The sequence below is a fragment of the Pyrus communis genome, chromosome 15, assembly GCF_041283825.1.
Source record: "Pyrus communis isolate YQ-2024b chromosome 15, ASM4128382v1, whole genome shotgun sequence".
NCBI classification, from domain to species: Eukaryota; Viridiplantae; Streptophyta; class Magnoliopsida; order Rosales; family Rosaceae; genus Pyrus; species Pyrus communis.
Window position 1 is genome coordinate 39,561,958 of NC_142579.1, and position 21,974 is coordinate 39,583,931.

Here is a 21,974-nt window from a genome sequence, read left to right on the forward strand (position 1 = left end):
TGCTGACCAGAAAGTCACGCAATTCTGCGCTGCAACCGCTCTGATTGCGCATTGTGGGCGGTTTTTTTTTTGTTTTTTTCCAATTAAAACTTTTAAGAAAAAACGGAAAGAAATATAAAAGCAATAATCTTAACGCGCAAAAGGTTATATAGTCTCTTCCTTAACCGCGTGCTGGCACGCGTTCATCCCCGTCGTTGATCGTACGGTCGACTCACCTGATTCGGAAGTACGGATTCTGATGCGCGCGAGTAAGATGCGTTCACGCGTCAGCGTAATCATTCTCGGAGAATACATTCTCCACTTGGAACAAACAAGAAACCCCAGTCGTCAAGGCATGTCTGAATACGTCGTCGTTTAGGTTTAATAGTAAAATTTCCCCCGAAATTTAAAACGACCACGCGTACACAAATGAATTCACATGCTGCACGCGATGTGTTTTATAGTGGGACCTACGGGGAATGTAAAAGTGGCTGCATTGCAGCATTAGTCGCCGTAGCTTATTCGAATTATCAGCTTCCTACATTTAATTTTTCTTCTTACACATTAATGCTTAGAATTTAATTTTGTTTGGACTTTAGCACCATTGTGCAAGCAAAACAATTTCCGCGTGATTGTTTTCTTTCTCTGCACTTAAGTTTATTTTTACTGTAGCTAAAACAAAAAAAAATCAAGAAATATATCAAAACAAATGTGTATAATGAATATATATTTACACTGAGGATTATATATTGATTATATTAAATTAAAGTCGAACTTGATATGAATGAGAATTGAACTTACAACTTTTTATTTGTAAGTGAGTAGACTAACACTATGCTATTAACTGGGAAATGAAAACATTTGCAAAGGAATGAATGGAAGATGGTTCCATTGACGAAAAATTTTCAATATGCTAAGATCACGATTCGATACATTAAGTGTAATAATACAGTTGGATGAAAATTGAAAAAAAAAAAAAATCAACCAAACTTATTATTACACTTTGTGTGTACCATGCTGTATTTTCGAGACACTAAAAAATATCTCTTAATTGATAAACTGAAATGAAAACAAAACGAAAAATGTGTCAAATTTTAACGAAAGTAAAATTAAGGTGAAATTTACCATACCAAGCAATGTGAGCTGTCGCGCCGAACAATAACAATTAGCCAGCCTGTGTTCAGCGGGCAGCTGCCCGACCAGCCCGCCACTCTGCCTATAAATAACGTTCCTTGCACCCTCTCCTTTCCACCTCTCACCTAAGCTCATATACTTGTGCTTTCAGTCTCGCTGCGTCTTCAAAAACCCTAGTTTCCTGAAAGCACACAGAGGTCCGAACCCTATCAACAATGGCAGTCTCAAAGGCATCATCCGTCGTCGCCCTCATGGCAATCCTTTTCGCCGTCCTCTTGGCCATCGGCGCCGCCCAGGAGTCCCCTGCTCCCAGCCCAGCCTCCCCCGCAACATCCATCTCCCCATCGTTTGTCTCCGCCATTGTCGCCGCCGTCGCCGCTCTGGCCTTCGGATCTGCGCTCAGGGCTTGAGTTCGCGTTTTCTGCTGCTGGTCTGGATGTGGCTGTGTAGAGCGGTTTGAGGTTTTATGACTCCTTTTATTTAGTAGCGAGTGTCGTTTTAGTAACTGATGGCTATGGATCTTTAGCGATTTCATTTACATATGATGGCTTTTGCTATCATTATTACTATGATGGATTTTGTGGATTTCTGAGTATTATTATGAGTAAATAATTCATTTATTTTATTTCGTTTGTCTAATTTTCTCTTTTCCTCTTCTAATTCTGTAATTCTGTGTTTGATGAGTATGAATAGCTTGCGATCTCGCAGTTTATTCTCTTAATTTAATTTTAATTTCACGAGAATCTTGCAATTAGAAATTTAGAAGTAGATAATGTGAGTTACAGCAGACATCTCAGATCTGTATTATTTAATTTAATTTACGAATTTTCTTAAAGAAATTGACTGCAAAAAACTGAGTATCTGAGTCGGTGGTAATTATTTATTCCAACCAACAAAGCGATATTTTCCAGCTGCAAAAATAAAATAATAATTTTTAAGCTGTTTCTCATCACATGGATAATAATTCTTCAGTTTTGTGGGCACACCGACAATTACAATTCGGGATATTATTTTCTTTGGTCGAGAGAAATAATCCAGAGAAGGAAAAAAAATGCATCACGAAATTTTTGTGGTCATGTACCAACTGTTAACTACATGCCATAGAATTCATACTCAGTGGTAAGAGGCATATAAACTGCGATCAATTGACGTAATTCACATTAACAAGTAATGTCGGAATTTGTTTTGTTGTCGGAACACTGTCAGAATCCTCTTTGTTTCGATTCCTAAGTTTTGGGTCATCGTCTGCCCTTTCAAGCATAATTGTAGGAAATACATGAAATTTGAATTTGAATGCAAAAGGAAAAGTCTATTACGCTGGCAACTGACCGAATTCACATTTATTAAATGCTGATATTTTGTAATCACTGTGGATATAGTTTAGTGCGAATTCAAATATGTGTAGTTTTTGGTCTCCACAATCAGCGTTAGAATTAGCCGTTGACAAGACTCAAATGATGGGTGATGGGGGCAGACTCAACAATAACAGTAATAAAAGACATTATTAGCACTTTCTAACCGAAATACCAATTCTTATGTGGCATGACATGAAAAAGCAGCAGATGACAGCAACTTCAAATCTATTTTTAGTAATTAATAAATACTTTTTATAATTTTAATAGTTAACTTTTGTTTTAAAATACCAATTACGACTATAAAAAGTAAATAATGTAATAAATAATAGTTTAAATTTGACATATCGGTTGGAGAATAAAATTTATAAAAAGATCAATGTGTCACATAAGCTTTCAAATTTAAATTTTGTGTGTAAAATTTGACATCTCATTTGAAGATAATCTTAAGAGGGAAATTTTTTCTTAATTAAAGCAGATTAAGAATTTAATGACAATGATGATGAATTATGACTGTAAATGTGAACGGACTCATTATTCAACTCCCCTGTTTATTTCTCGTCAACCACCAAATGACTCATGTTTTCTCACCTTCACATAGTTTAATGCGGTTGATTGGTTACCCTACCGTTGAAAGTGTATATTGCGTTTAGAAATAAATTACTACTTACACGTCTTCCTAATCACGTAAAAAATGCCAATTAGAGACGCCATATAAAACGTAATGTGACATTGACAATTTGCTAATGTCTACGTAATTCTCTGTGTTTTTTTTTTCGCTTGTCATTATCTTAACAACTGCAAATCAAATGTATCTTTCAGATAACTAATATCATCATATCATTAGCACGTATGTGATTCTTTTTATATCTAGAATTTCGTCCCATGGTATTATTATTTTGTTTAAATTATAATTATGTATTTATTTTTAAAATGAGATATATTACTATATTCATATGCTTATATTATAACTGACAGAATAATAATATTACGTGACGATGTAAAAAAAATCTTGGCATCTAGGGAGCGATGGAGTCCGGGTTTCCACTCGGATGGTGAAGTCTGAAATGCATTCCATTGTCCATGAGCACTATGACTCAAGTGTCATGAGCACTCACCCCACCAAAGCGTAGACTCCCCGTTATCCATTTGAGCATTATTATCGAAGTTGTCAATTCGATGCAATGATGAATTCGTCCATATTTTGTTTCTACTTGGTTAGAGGAGATTAGATTTGATTCACACAGATGAACGAATCATAAATATTTTGTAATGAATTTTGTACCAAACTATTGTCATCAAGTTAATTATGCATTGTCAGTCTCCTAAATTTCAAGGTTAAAGGAAATTACATTTTTCGATCTTAATCCAACGATAAAGGAAAGATATAAAAGTTTAAAGAACATTTTTCTTTTTTACCATTGGGTTAAGAATAGATCGAACAATTAGTTACCACAATTGACGATTGTATTTCCTCGGGTAACATTTTTCATAACTGGGGGAATTAAATCTCAATAACGCTTTCGCAAAGGGTAAATTTTCATTCGTTCGTGATCGTGTTGTTCGGAACATTGGACGGAACGTAAAAACAAAGACAGTATACACAAACGGAAATCAAATCCGTTCATTATTTCAGATTGTTGAAAGGTGGAAGATTTACAGAGTTCTAACATTTTCTCATCCCTTCAAAACGAAGGCAAAAAAGGAAGAAGAAGAAAACTAAGATCCTCTCAACCTTGTCATCTTCGTCATCAACACAAACCCTATAATTCTATCTTTTTTTTACTAAAACTCGTTTTATTCAGAGTCAGACTCCACCACATTGCCCATTGCCTTTAACCCTCTTGGTCTCTGCATCATCCAAAAAGTAATAACTAGTTAGTTATAATGCATGAAAACGAGAAAATTAGAGTAGGGCAGCCCGACCAACGAGATTAGAGTTTAGAAAGGCACTCTCACGAAGAAACATGCCCCGTTGTGTACCATCCAACCCTAAGTAGGTATATCTTCCAATGCAGACATACCCATATTTGGTGACCATTTGTGAGAGTGGCCTAACCACCGCGTACCCTACTTTCACCCGAAAATTGATGAAAATTGCTTAAAATTCAAAATAATTGAATACCTTTTTGGAAATCTTCTTCTCCCGGACCTCGTACCGTTCCAGCGTCAGATCACAAAGCCATGCTCCCGGGCTCACAAGCTTTTAAATATAAATGCAGAAAAATAATGGAAAGAATTAGATTAATCATTACATTTTATGGACAAAGGCAAAAGGGTTGGCTTTTGCTTTAAGTAACGGGAAAAAACACTATAGGCTTTTTTCATAAGCACTTTTCTCTGCTTGGAATCGAAAAACAGATTAATAGTGCGTTTTTGTTCTCTCTGTAGTTGGCACTTGGCAGTGCGGTCCAAGCCTCACGTAGCCACCCAACAAAATTATGACTACGAAAGTACGAATATGCCCTCCACATGAACCATATTTACCACAAGAACATTTATTAAGGGCCCACTGGTTTTTAAAAATCGAATACCAACTAAATCACATGCGTACAAGTGGGAGGCAATGCACCGCCCAATCACCATGAAATCGGAAAGAGATCCTCTCCGGATCTCTTTCCCCAAAACCCATGATCAAATGATTCAAGCCTTTAAAATTTGATCCAACAGCTAAAACAGAAAAATTAGTAAAAACTTTTAAAAAATTATAATAATTTTTTACCGTTTGATTAATTTCAAAAATTCGGCTCTTTTCATCCATAAATTTTGAAGGAAGATATATGAAGAGCACCTATTTCCCATGAAATCCACCGAAAAGCGACCACCAACTATTGCCACGTTCATATTATTTAACAATTTAATTAATATTAGATATTACAAAAAAATTAAGCCTCAAAACCAATAATTCGTCATTCCACTTGGACAACTAAGAAACTTTGGGGGATGAATTAGGTATAGATGATGTCTTTGGGACACGTGTATGTCTGGTTCTTGCTGTCACTTTAGCACACTCGTTTGGCTTTTTATCTAAAACTAAAAATAAAAATAAAATTTTAAGTAGATATTTTTTTAAATTATATAACGTGTCATCAATAAAAATTAATCGGTCTCACGAGAATAATTTATAGGTTACATACACTGCTAAAATGACGTCTCTAGTGCCAATGCAACATCACCATTTGAACAAAACTCAAACATGTTTTTTTTCTTCTATTGACGCGATATGCAACGATGACCTTGTACCGGTGCCAACTTTATGTCTTTTTTTTCCTTTCAACTAATCTAGACCTAGTCCACATTTTGTGACAACAACAAATTGCATATACAAAATAACAAACCAATCACAACAAGCAATGTAAATTTCTAGCCAAAAACACAACTCTAAAGATCCGAAAAGGAGTTGAATAGACCTCGTTAATGCTGAGGTTCGTATTTCAAGTTAATCACGTATAGTTACGAAAAAATATATATATGTAACACTATGTGATTAACTTAAAACAATGTCGCGACGTAGTTCCAAATTTTTTACCTTGACAAATTGACTTTTTCCTAAATCAAGCAACTAATAATCAAACTAGGTTTTTGCAATGGTGTTCAAAGCTACTTAAATCCCTAATCATTAATTAAGGAAACTAATTAAGCAAAGATTAAATCAAAAACTGAGTGAGAGAGAGAGAGAGAGCTTACATTGAGGGTGCGTTGGATGAACTTGGCACGCTTCTTTGGTCTCTGAGGCAATTTGGACCCTTTAATCGCCATGAAGTCCTCCTCTTTCTCTTTATTGGTCAAAGCAATCACGAACTTCGGCGGCCACACCATCGGTGCCCCCGCCGCCGCCTCTCCGCTCCCCGACGAAGACCCGCCCTTCTTGCTATCGTGCGCCGTGTCCGAAGACGCTGCAGACTTGTTGTGATGATTAATCTCATTATGGTGGTGGTGGTGGTGGTGGTGGTTTTTCTTATCGTGCGCACCCCTGTCCGGCGAGGTAATTCCCCTCACCCCTCCTCCTCCGCCGTTGGTCTGGCCTCTCATGGCAGCAGCGCTCGTAATCTCTGAGTTTCTGCGGAACCAGATATCAAATCATAAAATCAAATAAAAACATAGATAGAACATAATAAATGATATTTTCGCAAAAAAAATAAAACTAAATAAATGAGAAAGTAAAATTTTGACGTGGGTGCGTCAAATTACGAGATTGACCTCGGTCGATCTAGATCGGTGGGTGAGAGAAGGCTAGTGAAAGAAACTCTGTGGGTTTTTGGCGTAGAAAATGAAGCGTGGTGTTTGGCTTCGTTGCGGGACCTTTGCGTTTTGCTTTTATGGTGGGAAGTTGTTAGTTTTTTCATTTATTTTTTAAATAAATAAAAAACCAGATAATACATTTCACAGAGAGAGAGCGGAAAAGCGACGTGCCAGCTGGTTCTACGGCTGGTTTTCGGCCGTTGGATCGAGGGTGCCTTTTTGGAGGGTTAAGGACACGTGTCGGCTGTAGACAGAGGCCGACCTGTTGCCTAATCCAATCGGACGGCTGATGATGGGTAGTCGATGGAATTCGGTTATGGGATGGACACGTGGAACGGGAATTGCCCGTTCCTTTTTTCCAATGAGGCCGTGGAATCAGGGTGCCGGTCGTTGTGGAACGGATGCCAATCATGCTAAACGATGGAGTGGAGGTTCCGATGATCACAGTAGGAATACGCCTGCTACATGTTATAACCGGATTGAATGGTTTAAAGCAAGGAAAGAAGAAACATATCATACCAGATTTATGATCGAATCAGCTTCAACAATTCCTATGGTAATAAATCAATGACACTAAGGTATTGGGACGGAGCACGCGTGAGTAATTTCCGACCATTGATGCGGTGAGCAGCTACGCTTGACATCAATGGCTCAGAACTATCCACGTGCACGTCATTCCTAGAGCTAAAACTCAAATCAAGTTCATTGCACTCAGAACACAACTCACCGATACTATGACTTGATCCCCCTAAATTACTCGATAGAATCGGTTTCACAATTTAAGATCTAAAGCATGAGAAGAGCAGAAGTCGAACTCTTACCTTAGATACGAGAGGGTGTAAACGCTCCTTGCGCGACTCGAGATTCTCTCTCTCTCTCTCTCTCTTTCTCTCTCTATATTTAGTATTTCGTGATGTGTGTTTCTGTTGCACAAAGTCAGTTGTGACTACATGAGCAATCTATTTATAGTGATTCAGCTACTAGGTTTTCTAGAAAGACAAGGAAAGAAGGCGGCCTCACGTACTTACCATGAGCTCTCTCCTTCCGGAACTTACCCATCTCTGCACCCCCACCTGACCAATTGGAGAGTGGGTCAACATAAAAACCTCCACAACAGATCCAGCCCCAATTCTATAATTAAAGTCCTAATCCTCTAAAAAACTTCATTAAACTACACATTAGACACATACTTAACATTAAACACATGCTTAAAGCAGAACGTTTATAATTAAATGAATGAGACCAGAGGAATATAAAACATGTGGTGCGGGACAAAAAGATCATTAGTGCTTACTCTCTAGCCTTATCCAATCCTACATAAACACTATCCAATCCCACTCATATAAAGGAGACAACTTGGGCAGCAGTTGAGCTGGCCGTTTAGGCCACTCGAGCCGTATGCATTAAGAGTTGTACTTAAATTGGTCACCCAATATAATGAGATCCCCTTCTTCGTTTAGAGTGTCTAACTATCTATTTGATCTAATTGTCGAACCAAGCTTCCATTTATCCTTTTCTTTTTTTTTTTGGTCAGAAGAAGTAGAACTTCGTCGATAACCTTGACTGTACTTTGATAAATCAGAGCAACAAAACACTTGCTTAAGATCAAGTATTCGAATATTTTCTCACAAATCTAAAATCTCGACGCCGAGACTGAGTGATTTAAAACCTAATGATCTGACTGTGCTATTAGAATTAACAAATAACGATGAATTCATTTCATATAAATCATTCTCAGACAAGGCTAGAAACCAAAGTTGAAGCGACAAAACCCAGCATGGTCACACCTCACTAAACGACGAAACTACACATTAGCAAAGAGCAAGAGAACCTAAACGACGTCGGGCGAAGGAAAAGGGTAAGTGAGTGAGTTAGAGTACCGACCTGAGAATACGCTGAGGTAGCGATTGCTGCGGAGATAACGGCCGTTGACGGAGATTCAAATACCCGTTACTCGTCTGATTAACGGTGGTGGAAGGCTGATTGGCCAAGTCCTCATCGGGTCGAACGACCCGGCGATCAACGCGGACCGTGGTTCGGGTAACCGGGGCGCCGCTGGAGTCGTCCTTCTCCTTGACCTGGATCTTCATACACCGGAGGCGCTTGCGGTTCCCCCACTGCAAAACGAAGTCCGACGTCGTTTGGTGTCGGATCGCAACCTCGGCGGAGGCGGATGCATCCCCGCCGGTTCTATCTCTACTGCTGGTACAGTCCCTTTCCATCTGCATTTAATTACAGCGGTTAGGTTAAAATCGTACTTTTATATTTTAAACCGGGGTTAAACAAAATTAAAAGAGGACAGAGGAGGCAAAAACGAGAATCTGGAATTGGGTTGTGGCTGGCTGTCTGCAACTGCAAGAACCCAGAAAAAAAAATTCAAATTAAAAAGAACGAGTTTATCCAAATAGATGGAGAAGATGAAGATCCAGAAAATGTAGGGGAAGGACAAGGCATTAAAATTTGATCCTTGATAACTGGGGAGACAAAGATGTTGCGCAGTTTCATCTCTTGCCTTGTTCGTTTTCTTTTTGCTCTCAGTTTCCCGGGAAACAAACAGAAAGTTTTTTACTTCTTCTGGTGTTTCAATTTCTAAAAAAACTGATGGCGGAGAAGAACATAAGCATCGGAGTTCGAACTGGCAGGAGAAGAACATAAACATCGGAGTTCGAACTGGCTAGAAAAAAACTCGAATGGTTGGTGGATATTGAAAGAGAGGGCCGTTTCTTTTGAATGCTGAAAAAATTCAAGGACGGTCGATGGAAATGACCCGGCACAAAAATAAATAAACCAATAAACAAATAAATAAATAAAATCTTCACCAACACAAAGGTATTAGTTGCAGAAAACTGACAGAACCCAGAATGCGAAATTTGAGAGAAGATTCGAACCGAAAGATGGATTCAATTAGAAGATGCAGAGAGATTGAGATTTTGAGAGAGAGAGAGAGAGAGAGAGAGAGAGAGAGAACTCTTGGAATTTCAATGGGAAAAGCATATATTATGATGTAGAAGTATGTCCTTTTGAGAATCCATAGAAACAAACAGATTGCTTCGACTCGATGGAGATGACGAAAATGGAGTTCAAAGATGAGAAGATTCGATGAACTCAAAAAACGGGTTGAAATGGAATCCACCAGTAAGATCAAAGGCGGAGACTTTTGGTTTCAACTCTGATCTATGAAACGGATAAATGAATCCTCACCTGTAATGCTCAGATTTCTCAACCACCTACAATCCAGAACTTGAAGTTGAAGTTTTGCTTTTTCTGGGAAATCTTGTTCTGCTCGGCCTTTGAGACCGCAAAATGCAAATCTACACCCAAAAATCGACGAAACGATCGAAATTCAGAGCTCGTCTCCCTGATACTCTCAGAAAACTAGTTGAGATTTCTTCAGAAAACGGGTCGAATCTCTTCGAAATGAGCCTGAGAATTCGAAAGCAAAACCAAACTATGAATTAGAACAGGGAAACAAAGCAAAACGACGAATTTCTCTGCAAATTCCAGTGAAATGATATCGGTTTTGCAAATTACCCATCAAAATCGCAATCGAATTCTACTTCGGAAACTCTTGGAATGTATCTGCAAAACATAAATTCCACCAGAAAAACAAAAACCCAAGTCAATTTTCTGAATTTAGATTCCATTAAAGCAGCACAAAAGGACCTCTGTTCTCAGAATTCAAACCTCTCCAAGCTCTCGCAGACTCAGAAAAAAAGCTTCGATTGGATCCTCTACATTCACATAGGCCAGCTCTACGAATTCGAATCTGAATTCCCAATTCAAAAAGCAAATGAAACTCGAAGGCTAAAACTCTAGAGAGAGAGAGAGAGTTAGAGAGAGAAAGCTTCGTGCTTTCTTCTGGTTTTTTAATGGAACGAAATGCACTCTAGCCTTTCAAACCCAGTATTTATACCGAGCCCGTCACTCTCTCCGTCACACATCAAACGTCCAACGCTGAGCTTTCTCCACCCTCGATCCATCATCCAACGGCTCGGCTCCCGCATCTTCCTCTCCTAAACCGTCAGCTCCGTCTCTTTTAAACCCCGTTACGACGTCTTAATGCGCTCCCTTCCCTTCGCGGCTTCAGACCCTTCACCCTCCGTCTCTTTTGTACCCTTTTTTTTTAATATTTTTAATTATTTTTGTCTTTTCTATTTTTAATTATTTTTTATTTTATTTTCTGGTGAACCGGTTCGATGGCGCTTTGGTTCGGGTCACGTAGATGTAATCAAAGTGAGCTAACTGTGGTTAAATTTTAACCGGGGTCGTGGATTTAAGTTATCAGACAATTGTCCGTAGTATCCGGTTGCTCTGTCGATTATAGACCGTGTACAAACCGGGCTTAAATATTGTGGGAACGGTTTTTGACCAAATTATATTGTTGAATCTTGAGCGTCGGTTTTGCCACCATTGTCCATTATTGGTTTGAGCATATGGATCGTATTTTAAGTTGAGATGTGAGTATTGAAAGACACTTTGATAAGACTATTTTGTTAGACACTATTTACAGGCATCTGAGGGCTAGTTAGGTATTATTGTGTTTTTTAATAAAATTATTTATACTGTTTTGTAAGAATAAACAGTTGTAAAATAAAATTTTTAAATATTTGGTAAGTTTTTTTTCCGTAACAGTGTTTTTAATAAATAAAAAAACAATGTCTGAGTGTTTATTAAACTTTTATATAAATTTTTTTGAATATATTAAATGATTAAAGAAGATAAAATATTTAATATGATATAATTATTGTCAAAGACAATAATGTAGGGACAAAGATTATAATTTTGTAAAATTGTGGGGTATACTTGCCATTTAAAAAGTTCATTAAATGAGCATTGATTACTATGCTTTGAAAAAATAAAAACTTTTTTAAAAGCATGGTAGACGGTGTTTTTGCTTTTCTATATTTTTGTACTTTCATTGACATTAGTTTAACAAATTTTTTATTTTTATTTTATTTTACCAAACACATTTAATGTTCCAGATTTTTTAATAAGCTGTTCTTTTTTTTTAAACATCACAATCTCATACCAACCCTGAGTGAAAACGTTTTTAAAGAAAATGTTTATGAGTTCCAAGAATGCTTAATGTGCTTCTTACAAGAAATACTAGTTATATACTTTGAAAGTAGTTCAAGTACATTTTCAGAATTCACTAGTATTTTTAGTAAAGATTGATTCTCAAAACAATTTCATAAAAATGTTTTCAACCATTTTAAAAATTATGACATAATCCTACATTGGTAGATTATCGTAGGGTTGAGTAGGATTGTATCATTGGGTCTCATAATTGTCCAAAAGGTATTCCCTAAATGTGGTGGTCGGATACTAGTTGTAAATTTAATTTGTGAATTTTGGCAAATGGTAAAATGCATTATAATAAGAGAGTTTTAACGAAAAACTCGCGGTATTGTTCACTTTAACAAAAAATTATATTTTTACACTAAAAAGTTAATCCTGATACTATTCAATTTACCTTTTATTTTGTTTTTATCGTTAAAACTCAAAATTTTCAAATCATTTTCATTAATTTTCCTTTATAATAATTGTTCGCGTTAGATTTTGGGATTTTGAGAAGCTTATTTGACTTCAATTGATGACTAGCATGTGCACTTGAGCAACTAAGCATAGCGTTACTCTCGTATGATATATTTCTTTGTAAACAACAGAAGTCGAGAAATTTAAAATATTTTAATATGAAGTCCAACATGGTGAGCTGTCTGTTTTTAGTGTGAATATTGTTACAAACTTATCTTATTATCAAAAATAGATATGCATTATTAGGAGATTATATACGAGTTAGATTCCCACTGTTGTCTTATTAGTTATAAAATCACTTTATTTCAAAGTTTTTGGAGTTTTCCAAGATTAAAAAGAATATTAACGAACTAATGACAAATCCATATTCGATTTCATGAGGGCAAATAGTATACGGCTCTCTGTAGGACCCACAACGTGGCTGTTGCTTCCCTCGATTAAGGCAGCTACGGGTTGGAGCAAGTTGAGGAAGGAAATGTAAGGATTGGACGCATGTACTCCTGATATCTTATGAAACGACGACGTACTTTTAACTCCGAATTAAATTACATGTCGAAACAAAGCCGGATAAACTTTCATGTTAAGTCCGGGAAATGAGAATAAAAGATTTTATCATTAAGTTACTCTATGATAATTTCAAGCTTAAACGTCATCATTATCGGTCAAGTTGGTTTCCGTGTTTTTAATTTAGCTGAATTGGTCCTTGTGTTCACCTTCGTTAGCTAATTTTAGACAATCCATTAAAGGACGATTAAAATTGACATGTGCCTCGCACATAAGAGGACAAAAATGTAACTTCAAAGTAAACCCATGCAAGATCAAATGATTGACGATTACCATCTCATGTGCAAGACACGTCTATTTTAATGGTCATTTAACAAATTGTCTAAGATTGACTAAGAAAAGGCAACACAAGAATCAATTTAGCCAAATTGAAAACACGGAAACCAAATTGACCGATAAAGTAAAATAGAAAGATCATATTGATATTCAAGCCTAATTTCAATCATAAAGGGTACTGCTATAATCACAATACTAATGACATTATATCATAAATTGCAAACTTTTTTATAACCTACGAGGGAAGAGACGTACAGATTCATACATAACAAACGCGCTAACAATACTTACAAGTTTAAAAGTACGTCCATTACAAAGCAATCTAGTACAGCAGACAAGCTTGAGCTTGAGCTGGTATTTACAAAGTTCCACCCAAGCAATCGAAATAACATTCATCGAAATTGATCCTTATATACGTGTGTTTGTTTGCATATAGATGGCGGCCAGACTGGTTATTCAAATTCCACATTTTGCTTACAAATCACGCACTGAATCCCCGGTGCAGGGAGCTCCAGCGACCAGAAGGGGCGCTCACGCAGGCTTGTGCTGAAGCCTCGGCCATCTGCTCCTGTGTCATTCCGGCGTTGCAGATGTTTGCCAGGGAACGCATGTGTTTCATCCCGTATTGAGATAGGGATCCACAATGTGTCTCAAAACTCCTCACCTGTACAATAAGACCCATCAGGCAACTAATTGGCGTAATCTTAAAAGTTTCAGAAATGTTTTAAATCATTGACGAGAGATTGAACAGCAGAAGTTTTACCATTGTCTTAAGGCAGTCCCAGTCATCAACAAGCGGCTGCCCAGCAGGTCGAACAGCGTTGAGTACTTGTGGGCCTTTTTCAATTCCGAACAGGAGTTTCCCAATGAGCTTCATGGTCTGATCTATGTGCATTCTGTGAGACATTGCTTCAACAAAATCCTTTTGAGCTTGAACTTTCCTTGCAGAGCCTTCTGGAGCCTTACGATACTGCAACCAGAAAGGCAGAGGAAAATGATAACAAGGGGATTAGATCTTCCAAAAGATGACCAGTACACATATTATCAGAAACGGCAATAGTATTCACGGGGGAAAGAGATTAAACCTTATGCCAGAAATGAAGAAGATCAGCATCGCGCTGGTTGACAGCTTTTGAAGATGGCCTCAAGGAGTTCTCACCTAGAAAAGTGTAGTTGTCATTTGCAGGATTTGTCCCCATGTACACAAAGAGGTTGTTCTTGCTGAGCCCTACATCGCCGTATTGCATGACATGAGAACCAAATCCATAATTGTCATTGGCTGTCCTCGTTTTAACCTGGGCCATCATTATGAAACCAAAGAATTGCCATTAGCAACTACCAAGAACACATCGAAGTAGGGGCATCTTGATACTTCCTGGCCAAACCCTAAAACTTAATATAAACAACTAGTCTACCTAAATTATAACGGGACAATGAACAATTCTTTTCAGTACAAAACAAAAATCTCTACTTGTTCTATAGCAATGTAAGGGACAAATTCTTACCAGTTCATATTGCTGGTGCAAAGTTTCTGACCTCAAGTTGTGTATGTCACTGTTCACAAGTTGAAATGTCAAATATCAAAGTAGTAATTTACAATTTGAACAGTTTCACTCTATAACCTGAGAAAAAAACTTATTCTTGAAAAGGCAATCCAAACACCGATCAGAAAAACCAACTTGAAATAGTCCTTTTGTTTCAAAGGAAGCTGCAATTGCTGTTTTCCAATAAGGATATGCAAACAAAAAGTCTTCGTACCTGTCTTCCATCCAAGCAACACTATACAAGTCACCCAAGCAGGTCTCGTATTCTGGGGGAGGACTAGGATACTCTCCAGGGCAGTAAGTTCCCCAACTGCTCTCTTCTGCATTCGACGCAGTGGTTGCAAAGATATTCAAACCTTCCGGAAGAAGACCCTCGAAGATACTTCCAGATTCACAAGCTTCCAGATAAAATACCTGCAGTTTTAAGAATTAGGCCAACGCTAGTTGTACATGCATCCATCCGTCTACACTTTGCAGTTCAACTAATAACTTACTAAGCTTTTATAGGTTCCGGCAGCATGCTTCTTCTTCAAGACTTCTATCAGATCGTTAGCATAAATATAAGGACTAGTCGGCATCCCTAGGAAAAGAGTAAGTAGATAAGATAAGGGATACAGGCAAAAGAATATCAGTATTTCATGCGTAGACTTGATATCTCCCAATCAGGCAAAAGGCTACACCAAAAAGTTGTGGTATTTGCTCTTCTCAGAGCTACTAACCAAGAACTCTGAGACTACCACAATCAAAATAGTATATATAGAAATATTTGTGGGATCGCTATCCGCAACATATACGAAAGTGTGGGATACTTGCTCTACCGAACTAACATAAGCAATCCACCAATATCGCTCTTACAAAAGACACCTAAAGCAGGCCAAATAAAATCATAGAAGTTGCTTCTCAAGAGCTACTAACCAAGAACTCCAGGACCACCATGATCGGTGTAGTATATGAAAATATGATCATTTGGACCGCTATCCACAACCTTCCCACTACCCCCGGTCAGAGCAGTTTTATTCCCAAGGATAGCGGCAAAAAAGTTGTTCACGGTAACATCTTCCCCAGTGTAATCCTGCCATAATAAAATTGACCGAAATGAGGAGAATTTTTACAACTGACAACTCAAAAGTAAACGAACACCTAAAGGGGAAGGTATCGGACCTTTGGAACTCCTTCGTAAACGTCACTCCCCTGCGGGCTGTTAATGATGACTCCTTGCCTCGGGTTCTCTTCGTTGTAAGCAATATCATCGTACATGAATACAACGATGTTTTCATCCTTCAACCCACCTTTCTTCAGTAGTTGATAGGCGTGACAAATATCAGCCTAACAACAAAAACAGACTAAAAAGGTCAGTTTGAATTTCGATCAACAAATGGAAGTTTCTTTCTTTCGAATATAGATACAAGCTTTCGGCAAATGGAATTTGGCAAAAAAATTTCTATCAACAAGGAAGATAGATATCGAAGTTCGATTCTTTCGGATTCTACATAAATATTGAAAATTTGAGACTCTGTGTTACATACAAGCTAAAGATTATGTCAAAGTTCGATTCTTTCGGATTCTGATGAGATTCATGTGAGTTCTAAAACAAATTCCATATCAAAATTCAAGCTCTGTGTTATCTATAAACCAAAGTCGATGTCAAAAAACGAGACGAAATCAAGGAGAATAAGAAAGAAACAAACTTGAGCTAAATTCACATTACTTCCACAACAAACTCAATCTTCGTGAATTTAATTTGACAAATTCGAAAGCAAAAAAAGGTAAAATAAACAGAAATTAGATCATTTAAAGTTAAATTAAACGAGATTATACAATCATAAACTCAAATTAAACGAGATTATACAATCATAAACTTTCCAATACAGAATTTCGGATATTAAACAATCGAAAAAGTGAAATTAACATCCAAAATTATTACTCAAATTCTACTAAAAACTAAATTACAAAAAAATAAAATAAAATAAAAAATAAACATTTTTAAATTAAGAAATACGATATAATTGATATGCAGGGAAAAATATTACCTGATGCCTGTAATTCCAGTAACCATTGGAGCCGGCGATCAGAACAGCCCACCTGGTCCCGACGGTGCCGTCGTCTTGCTGATCGGGAGCATCATCGCCTCTCCCGAAGAATCTGGAAGCTTCCGATGGTAATCGCAAAACGTCTCCAATCAGGTCCCGGCTACCGGCTGCGGAAGCCAAGACGGAGTAGAGAAATAGGAGGACGACTGCGCCGGCAAACCGAGTCATGACGTTTCCGGTGAATTTTTGGGGTGTCTGATTGGTAGAGGCTCAAGGTTGGGTGCATATTTATTGGTGATCACGTGGGCCTTTCTTTGTCAGTAAGACTTTCTTGATCAAGTTGCGGGCCCCATCGGAAACGCTTTGGTTGTGGAGTTCATGCAATCTGGGACGTACACGTCAGCGCCATGTCTGAGGAGCCAACATGTTCCGGGAATTACAAGCGCATAAAGTTTCAAACAATTTTAATATTTTTTGTAAAATCGATAGTCTGTATTCGATTATTATATATTATAAAGCTTCTAACAAACAGTAGACGCTAATCCAGCAGCATGTTGGGATTTAGGGTGCTTGTTGTACTGGACTGTCTCATACTGGATTAGCTTCAAGGACTAAACTAGATTGGCTTAGATTAGACTAAACTGGACTAACTTAGTGAAGCGTTTAGTACAGTACCGGACGAAAACAGGATAATGAGACAACAGATATAAACCCTTTAAACATTATGCAGCTTATTTGCATATGATCATCAAAATCCATGAATTCATTCTACTAAAAAAGTTCCAAATCCAGAAGAAACTTAACTCATTATAAATTAAGAATCAACCAATTCCGGAAATAAAGTTGGTAACTTTAAGCTATTAATCAACAAATTAAGATTCAATACAACATCAAAAGCATCAAAATCTATGAACTCGGAAACGGATCTAGCAAATGAACACTAACCCAAATCATTCACCAAAAAGAGAGGAAAAAAAAAACCCAAATCAAATAAACGAATCCAGAATTCCAATCGATTAACCCATCAAATGAAAAGCAAGAAATCAAACAGTACATGAGAAACCAATATTATGTAGAAAAGGGAGGCAGAAAACCCAATTCAAAATTCAAAATTAAGAAAGCGGGACCCAAATTTCATCTTCATCACACTCTTGACTCCCCTCTGTGTATTTCTTTTCCATCTACTTCTGGAACTCCGATCTTGCGACGCAACAAAGAGCATCAAACTCGTGGGTGATGCAGGTCCGTCGTTGATCACCTACACGCTTCACGGCTATAGGCGGTGCGACGAGGAAGGAGAGGGGAGCTGGCGAAGGTGCAAAGCAGAAGAAGACGACGAGAGAGCGGCTGCTGTAGCAGCGACTGATGCGGGAAGGTGTGAAGGAGAGAGGAGAGACGGGATTAGCTAAGACCTTCATTTTTGGTGGGCTTCGCTAATACCTTCTAACGAAGTGTATAATCAGAGCGAGTCCTACCTAAACTCATTAGACCTAATCCTTGTCCAAAACAAACATGGGACTACACTAGCAATTAGTCTAATCTAGTCCAGTCCCCCCTAATCTGTCCAAACAAACGCACCCTTAGTGTCTAAGAGGAGTCTAGACGAATTTAAGTAAATCTATTATATTTCGTGTTAAATAAGTGTCTGGTTATACTTAATATTATAATTTCATCATAACTACAAAATATATATATATATATATATTATGAAGTATTGGAACATAATGACACATGAGGAACAACAATATAATGTATTCATTTAAGTATACAACAAGTCTCTTACAATTTATTAAAAAAATAGAATGCAAAATAAAAGTTATATATTTTCTATCTAAGTGAGTCGCGACCTAAGCAGGTGCCTAGGCAGGTCTGGGCGGGCTAGACATGTGCCTAAGCGGACTAAGAAAGTTTAGGCGCCATTTCATAATTTTCAAACCCTATACATTAATCAAAACGGTGCCCGACCGCTTAGTACCTAGGGGAAAATTTTTAGAACAATGTATATTATTGGGAGTTGGATTTTGAATACAAATAAGGAGTACAAAATTCTAACCAATGTAACATAGTTTATTAGAAACTCATGTGACTTATTATTGTTTTTGGGTTGATGTGTATTTTTGGTTCTTTTATACGGAAAAATACTTAAGGATGGATAATCGAGCTTCAAACTTCGAGCGTAAAAATAATTACTTTTAATCATTTCAACTACGGGTCATTAGCAATCAAGGTGTGGTTTAGCATTGTTTTTCGTGGTAAAATAACAATTCTGTTCTCCCAATTGAAATTTAGTTGGTGAAATTTCAAATTGTTTGTCCATGCTTTTATTTTATCACTAACGTGAGCACGAGTTTGTAATTTTTATTTTTGCTATATTGGTTTTACTCCTCCACGAGTGTGTATATATATATATCGCTTGTATCAAACGATTAAACTTGGATAAATCCATAAAATATCACTTAAATATTTTGTGTTTTTTTTGTTTTGTTTTAAACAATCACATTATTTCAAAATGATACAAAAATGATGATGCATAAAAGGGTATCTAATTTACTATTCGATTTTATGAAGCAGAAGACAAGATTCCAGGCAATTCCGTGGTCAAGAAAACAAGTATCGATGATGACATGATGAATGTGGCCTTTCTCTTTTGTTTTTCTTTTCGAATGGATAGGATTCTCTTTTTTTTATTCCTCTATCATTTTCTTCTTTACTCTTATTTATTGTTTTTTATTTTATTATTTTTATAAACAAATTAATATAAGATATTGACATCTAAAATTTTTTTATAGAGAAAGAAAATAATATAAGAATATATAAGAAGAAAAAAAATATAAAGATGTTGACATTTCTCGTTTAATCATAACTGCTTAAATAAATAAATAAATAATTAAAGAAAATTCGAAAGGGAAAAAAAATCATATTCTATTTATCGAATCCAAAATTTCACTCCACCTTTCACATCAACTCCAACACTGTTGTGGACTTTTATCATTCGCACTGCCCAGCGGGAGATGGCCTTTGATTATAAAATATCCAATCTGGGCGGATTCAATGAACCTACACAAGATTCTTTTTTTTTTTTTTTTTTTTTTTTTGGTATTTTGTATTGCTGTAGAGTGTAGACGAGTGGCGGACGCCGGATGTACTGTTGTTTCAGGATTATTCGAAGTTGAAAAATATACATGCGAAGATTTTCATCTTACATTTCGAATGTTGGTATGTGTACATATTTTGCGCTAGCCATATTTGATGTAATACATGTTAAACATATTTTGGTAGTACTTGACAAGTTGTGTCGGAAGGATTCAATAAATCCTCTTCACGACACTCATCATATTGCTTCAACATGTGCCTGTATTTGTTGATATAAGCACAATATGGTTCAGTTGACAACAATAAACTTACCAAGTGTTCGACGAAATGCCTTAATAAATAAAATGAAATTTTTTTTCCGCGCTCCATGCTTTGTTTCCTTTAAAAAAACCTAGACCTTTAACATTGGAACCCTCAATGTTCAAATCTTGGATTCGCCACTGGTTTAGACTAAAGCAGTGTGCTTCTTTTCAGCTTTCACAAATACTTCTCCTTGATTAAGTTTATGTTGAAATATTGTTTGAATGAAAAATGGGAAAAAAAACAAAGGAAAACTAATGAAAATAGTTTGAAAACGTTGAGTTTTAATCAAAATGACAAAAATGTGTTGTAAGTGAATAGTATCATAAGTGATTTTTTAGAGTAAAAATATCATTTTCGTTAAAAGTGAATAGTACCGAAAAGTGTTTTTTTAAAACTTCCAACAAACAAAGCCTAAAGTTACCAATCCTACACACATAGTTGTTTTTAGAGTCTAACTATCGAGTTAATCTTTTCTTTTCACGTAATACCAAGTTTTATGAACAAATACTGCATGGAACTTTTAAGATTTTTTTATTAACATCCCACAATAAAATTTAATGTTAAATTACTTATGTACCCTATTATACAATGACAATTTTAACCTTATTACGTTAAAAAAAAAAATACTCTAAACACACCCTAAAACACTTTTAACCTATTATTTATCTTCTTTAACAATCAAAATCTTTCACTCTCCATTGTTAAACAAAACCCTAACCAAGCTATATGCGTTATTTTATTCTCTGATTTTGATTTCAAGGGAGATTAGTCCCACATATTTGCTTGTGATTTCCCAAGAAACTTGTGATAGCCTGTCCCGGGATTTATAGAACGAAAATGAAATTTTAGTAATTTCACCAAGTTTGGGATGCTTTTGGGTTTTTTTTATTTTTTTTTATTTTTCAAACATTATTTTTGGATCTTAATGTGTGCGCACGTGGGGCCCACTTACTTTTGATGTTGTCCCCCTCCACCCCATTATTCTCTTTTCTCTTCTCCTTCTCCCCGTGTCTCTCTTGGGAAAGTTTCACAGCTCTCTCTCTCTCTCTCACACTATCTCTCCCTTTCTTAGAGCTCTCTCTCTCGACGCTCTCCCTCTCCCCGAGCTATACTCGCACCTATACCTGCAACCACTGACCACCACCCTCATCAAACGCTTGGCATCGATGGAACCACCATCTGCTCCGGCGACATGACTTGGGACTCGAGGAAACTATGTTCTCCGATGATGGACCGCGACCTCACTTGGTTTTCCTGATCACTTCCCAACCACGATCGTACCTAACTATGGGCCAATTATTTGTGGTGTTTTCGTCTTCGCTAGTTTGCATGGCTCTTCGGTGGTGAAGTATCTAACATAGAATCGAGACGTATAATTCTGACGTCAAGGCACTTTTGCATTGACATTTTCAACTCATCTCGGTGTAGGATCCATCCTTTTATTCATTCAGATTTATATTCTTTCATTTTTAGTGTTCTAATTAGTTGTATGCTCTGAACATATTATTCAATAAAATATTAATTATATTTAAATTTATAAGTCTTATTTATTCTAGTTTTCATGCATCCTAATATGGCTTCGTCACCTTCAGATGTCAGCCAACACGTACCTACCCTGATATTTGGAGAATATCGGGTCGGGCATGTCAAAACTATACCACCCATGCCTATTATTGATTGATTTAAGCTTAATATTTAATTACAATTCACAAAAAACCCGATTATCTGAAGGCTTCTCTCTTAGGAAGTTCTCACTATTTTCAATAGTGAATAACTGCAACATAACTCATTCCATTCAATGATTAATTACTGCAATATAACTCATTCCATTCAATGGTTAATTACTACAATATAACTCATTCCATTCAATTAGTGCCTCTTAAGTGACAATTTTATTCTCTCCACATCAATCACATTGGATG

At 36.8% G+C, this 21,974-nt stretch overlaps 2 protein-coding genes across 7 annotated transcripts; both read right to left on the minus strand.

The window, feature by feature from the left end:
* Positions 1-4,065: 4,065 nt before the first annotated feature.
* On the minus strand, positions 4,066-10,808 carry LOC137716001 (uncharacterized). 4 transcript variants are annotated; one of them, XR_015956914.1, is made up of 7 exons: positions 10,392-10,781; positions 10,239-10,286; positions 9,909-10,130; positions 8,592-8,929; positions 6,153-6,525; positions 4,591-5,498; positions 4,066-4,316 (listed from the first exon to the last, which is right to left on the minus strand). XR_015956914.1 is itself a non-coding variant. In XM_068455392.2 (7 exons), the coding sequence occupies exons 4-7, from the start codon at positions 8,927-8,929 to the stop codon at positions 4,263-4,265; spliced, it is 843 nt and encodes a 280-aa protein (XP_068311493.1). In that variant the 5' UTR covers positions 9,909-10,130; positions 10,239-10,286; positions 10,392-10,808; the 3' UTR covers positions 4,066-4,262. The 4 variants fall into 4 exon arrangements, 3 of the variants coding, with proteins under 3 accessions (XP_068311493.1, XP_088542345.1, XP_088542346.1); XM_068455392.2 differs by having other exon boundaries at positions 4,591-4,668; positions 10,392-10,808; XM_088686219.1 differs by having other exon boundaries at positions 4,591-4,668; positions 8,592-9,059; positions 10,392-10,714.
* Positions 10,809-13,286: 2,478 nt separating this feature from the next.
* GAMMA-VPE (gamma vacuolar processing enzyme) lies at positions 13,287-18,113 on the minus strand. Of its 3 annotated transcripts, none has more exons than XM_088686799.1 (10): positions 17,711-18,113; positions 16,657-17,067; positions 15,788-15,952; positions 15,542-15,698; positions 15,121-15,206; positions 14,841-15,040; positions 14,588-14,636; positions 14,168-14,377; positions 13,846-14,052; positions 13,287-13,746 (listed from the first exon to the last, which is right to left on the minus strand). In XM_088686799.1, the coding sequence occupies exons 2-10, from the start codon at positions 16,882-16,884 to the stop codon at positions 13,564-13,566; spliced, it is 1,485 nt and encodes a 494-aa protein (XP_088542925.1). In that variant the 5' UTR covers positions 16,885-17,067; positions 17,711-18,113; the 3' UTR covers positions 13,287-13,563. The 3 variants fall into 3 exon arrangements, with proteins under 3 accessions (XP_088542925.1, XP_088542926.1, XP_068330712.1); XM_088686800.1 differs by having other exon boundaries at positions 17,751-18,035; XM_068474611.2 differs by lacking the exon at positions 17,711-18,113 and having other exon boundaries at positions 16,657-17,236.
* Positions 18,114-21,974: the final 3,861 nt, after the last annotated feature.

Bases quoted from the DNA above. Each gene is read 5' to 3' on its own strand.
- LOC137716001 (XM_088686219.1), bottom strand. From the start codon at position 8,935: ATGCAGATGGAAAGGGACTGTACCAGCAGTAGAGATAGAACCGGCGGG. The intron at 4,669-6,152 runs GTAAGCTCTCTC...TATATTTAAAAG, and splicing joins TCATCCAACGCACCCTCAAT to CTTGTGAGCCCGGGAGCATG. The intron at 4,317-4,590 runs GTATTCAATTAT...TGGATGATGCAG, and splicing joins AGAAGAAGATTTCCAAAAAG to AGACCAAGAGGGTTAAAGGC.
- GAMMA-VPE (XM_088686799.1), bottom strand. From the start codon at position 16,884: ATGACTCGGTTTGCCGGCGCAGTCGTCCTCCTATTTCTCTACTCCGTC. The intron at 15,207-15,541 runs GTTAGTAGCTCT...CTCTTTTCCTAG, and splicing joins TGGTGGTCCTGGAGTTCTTG to GGATGCCGACTAGTCCTTAT. The intron at 15,041-15,120 runs GTAAGTTATTAG...TTAAAACTGCAG, and splicing joins CCGGAACCTATAAAAGCTTA to GTATTTTATCTGGAAGCTTG.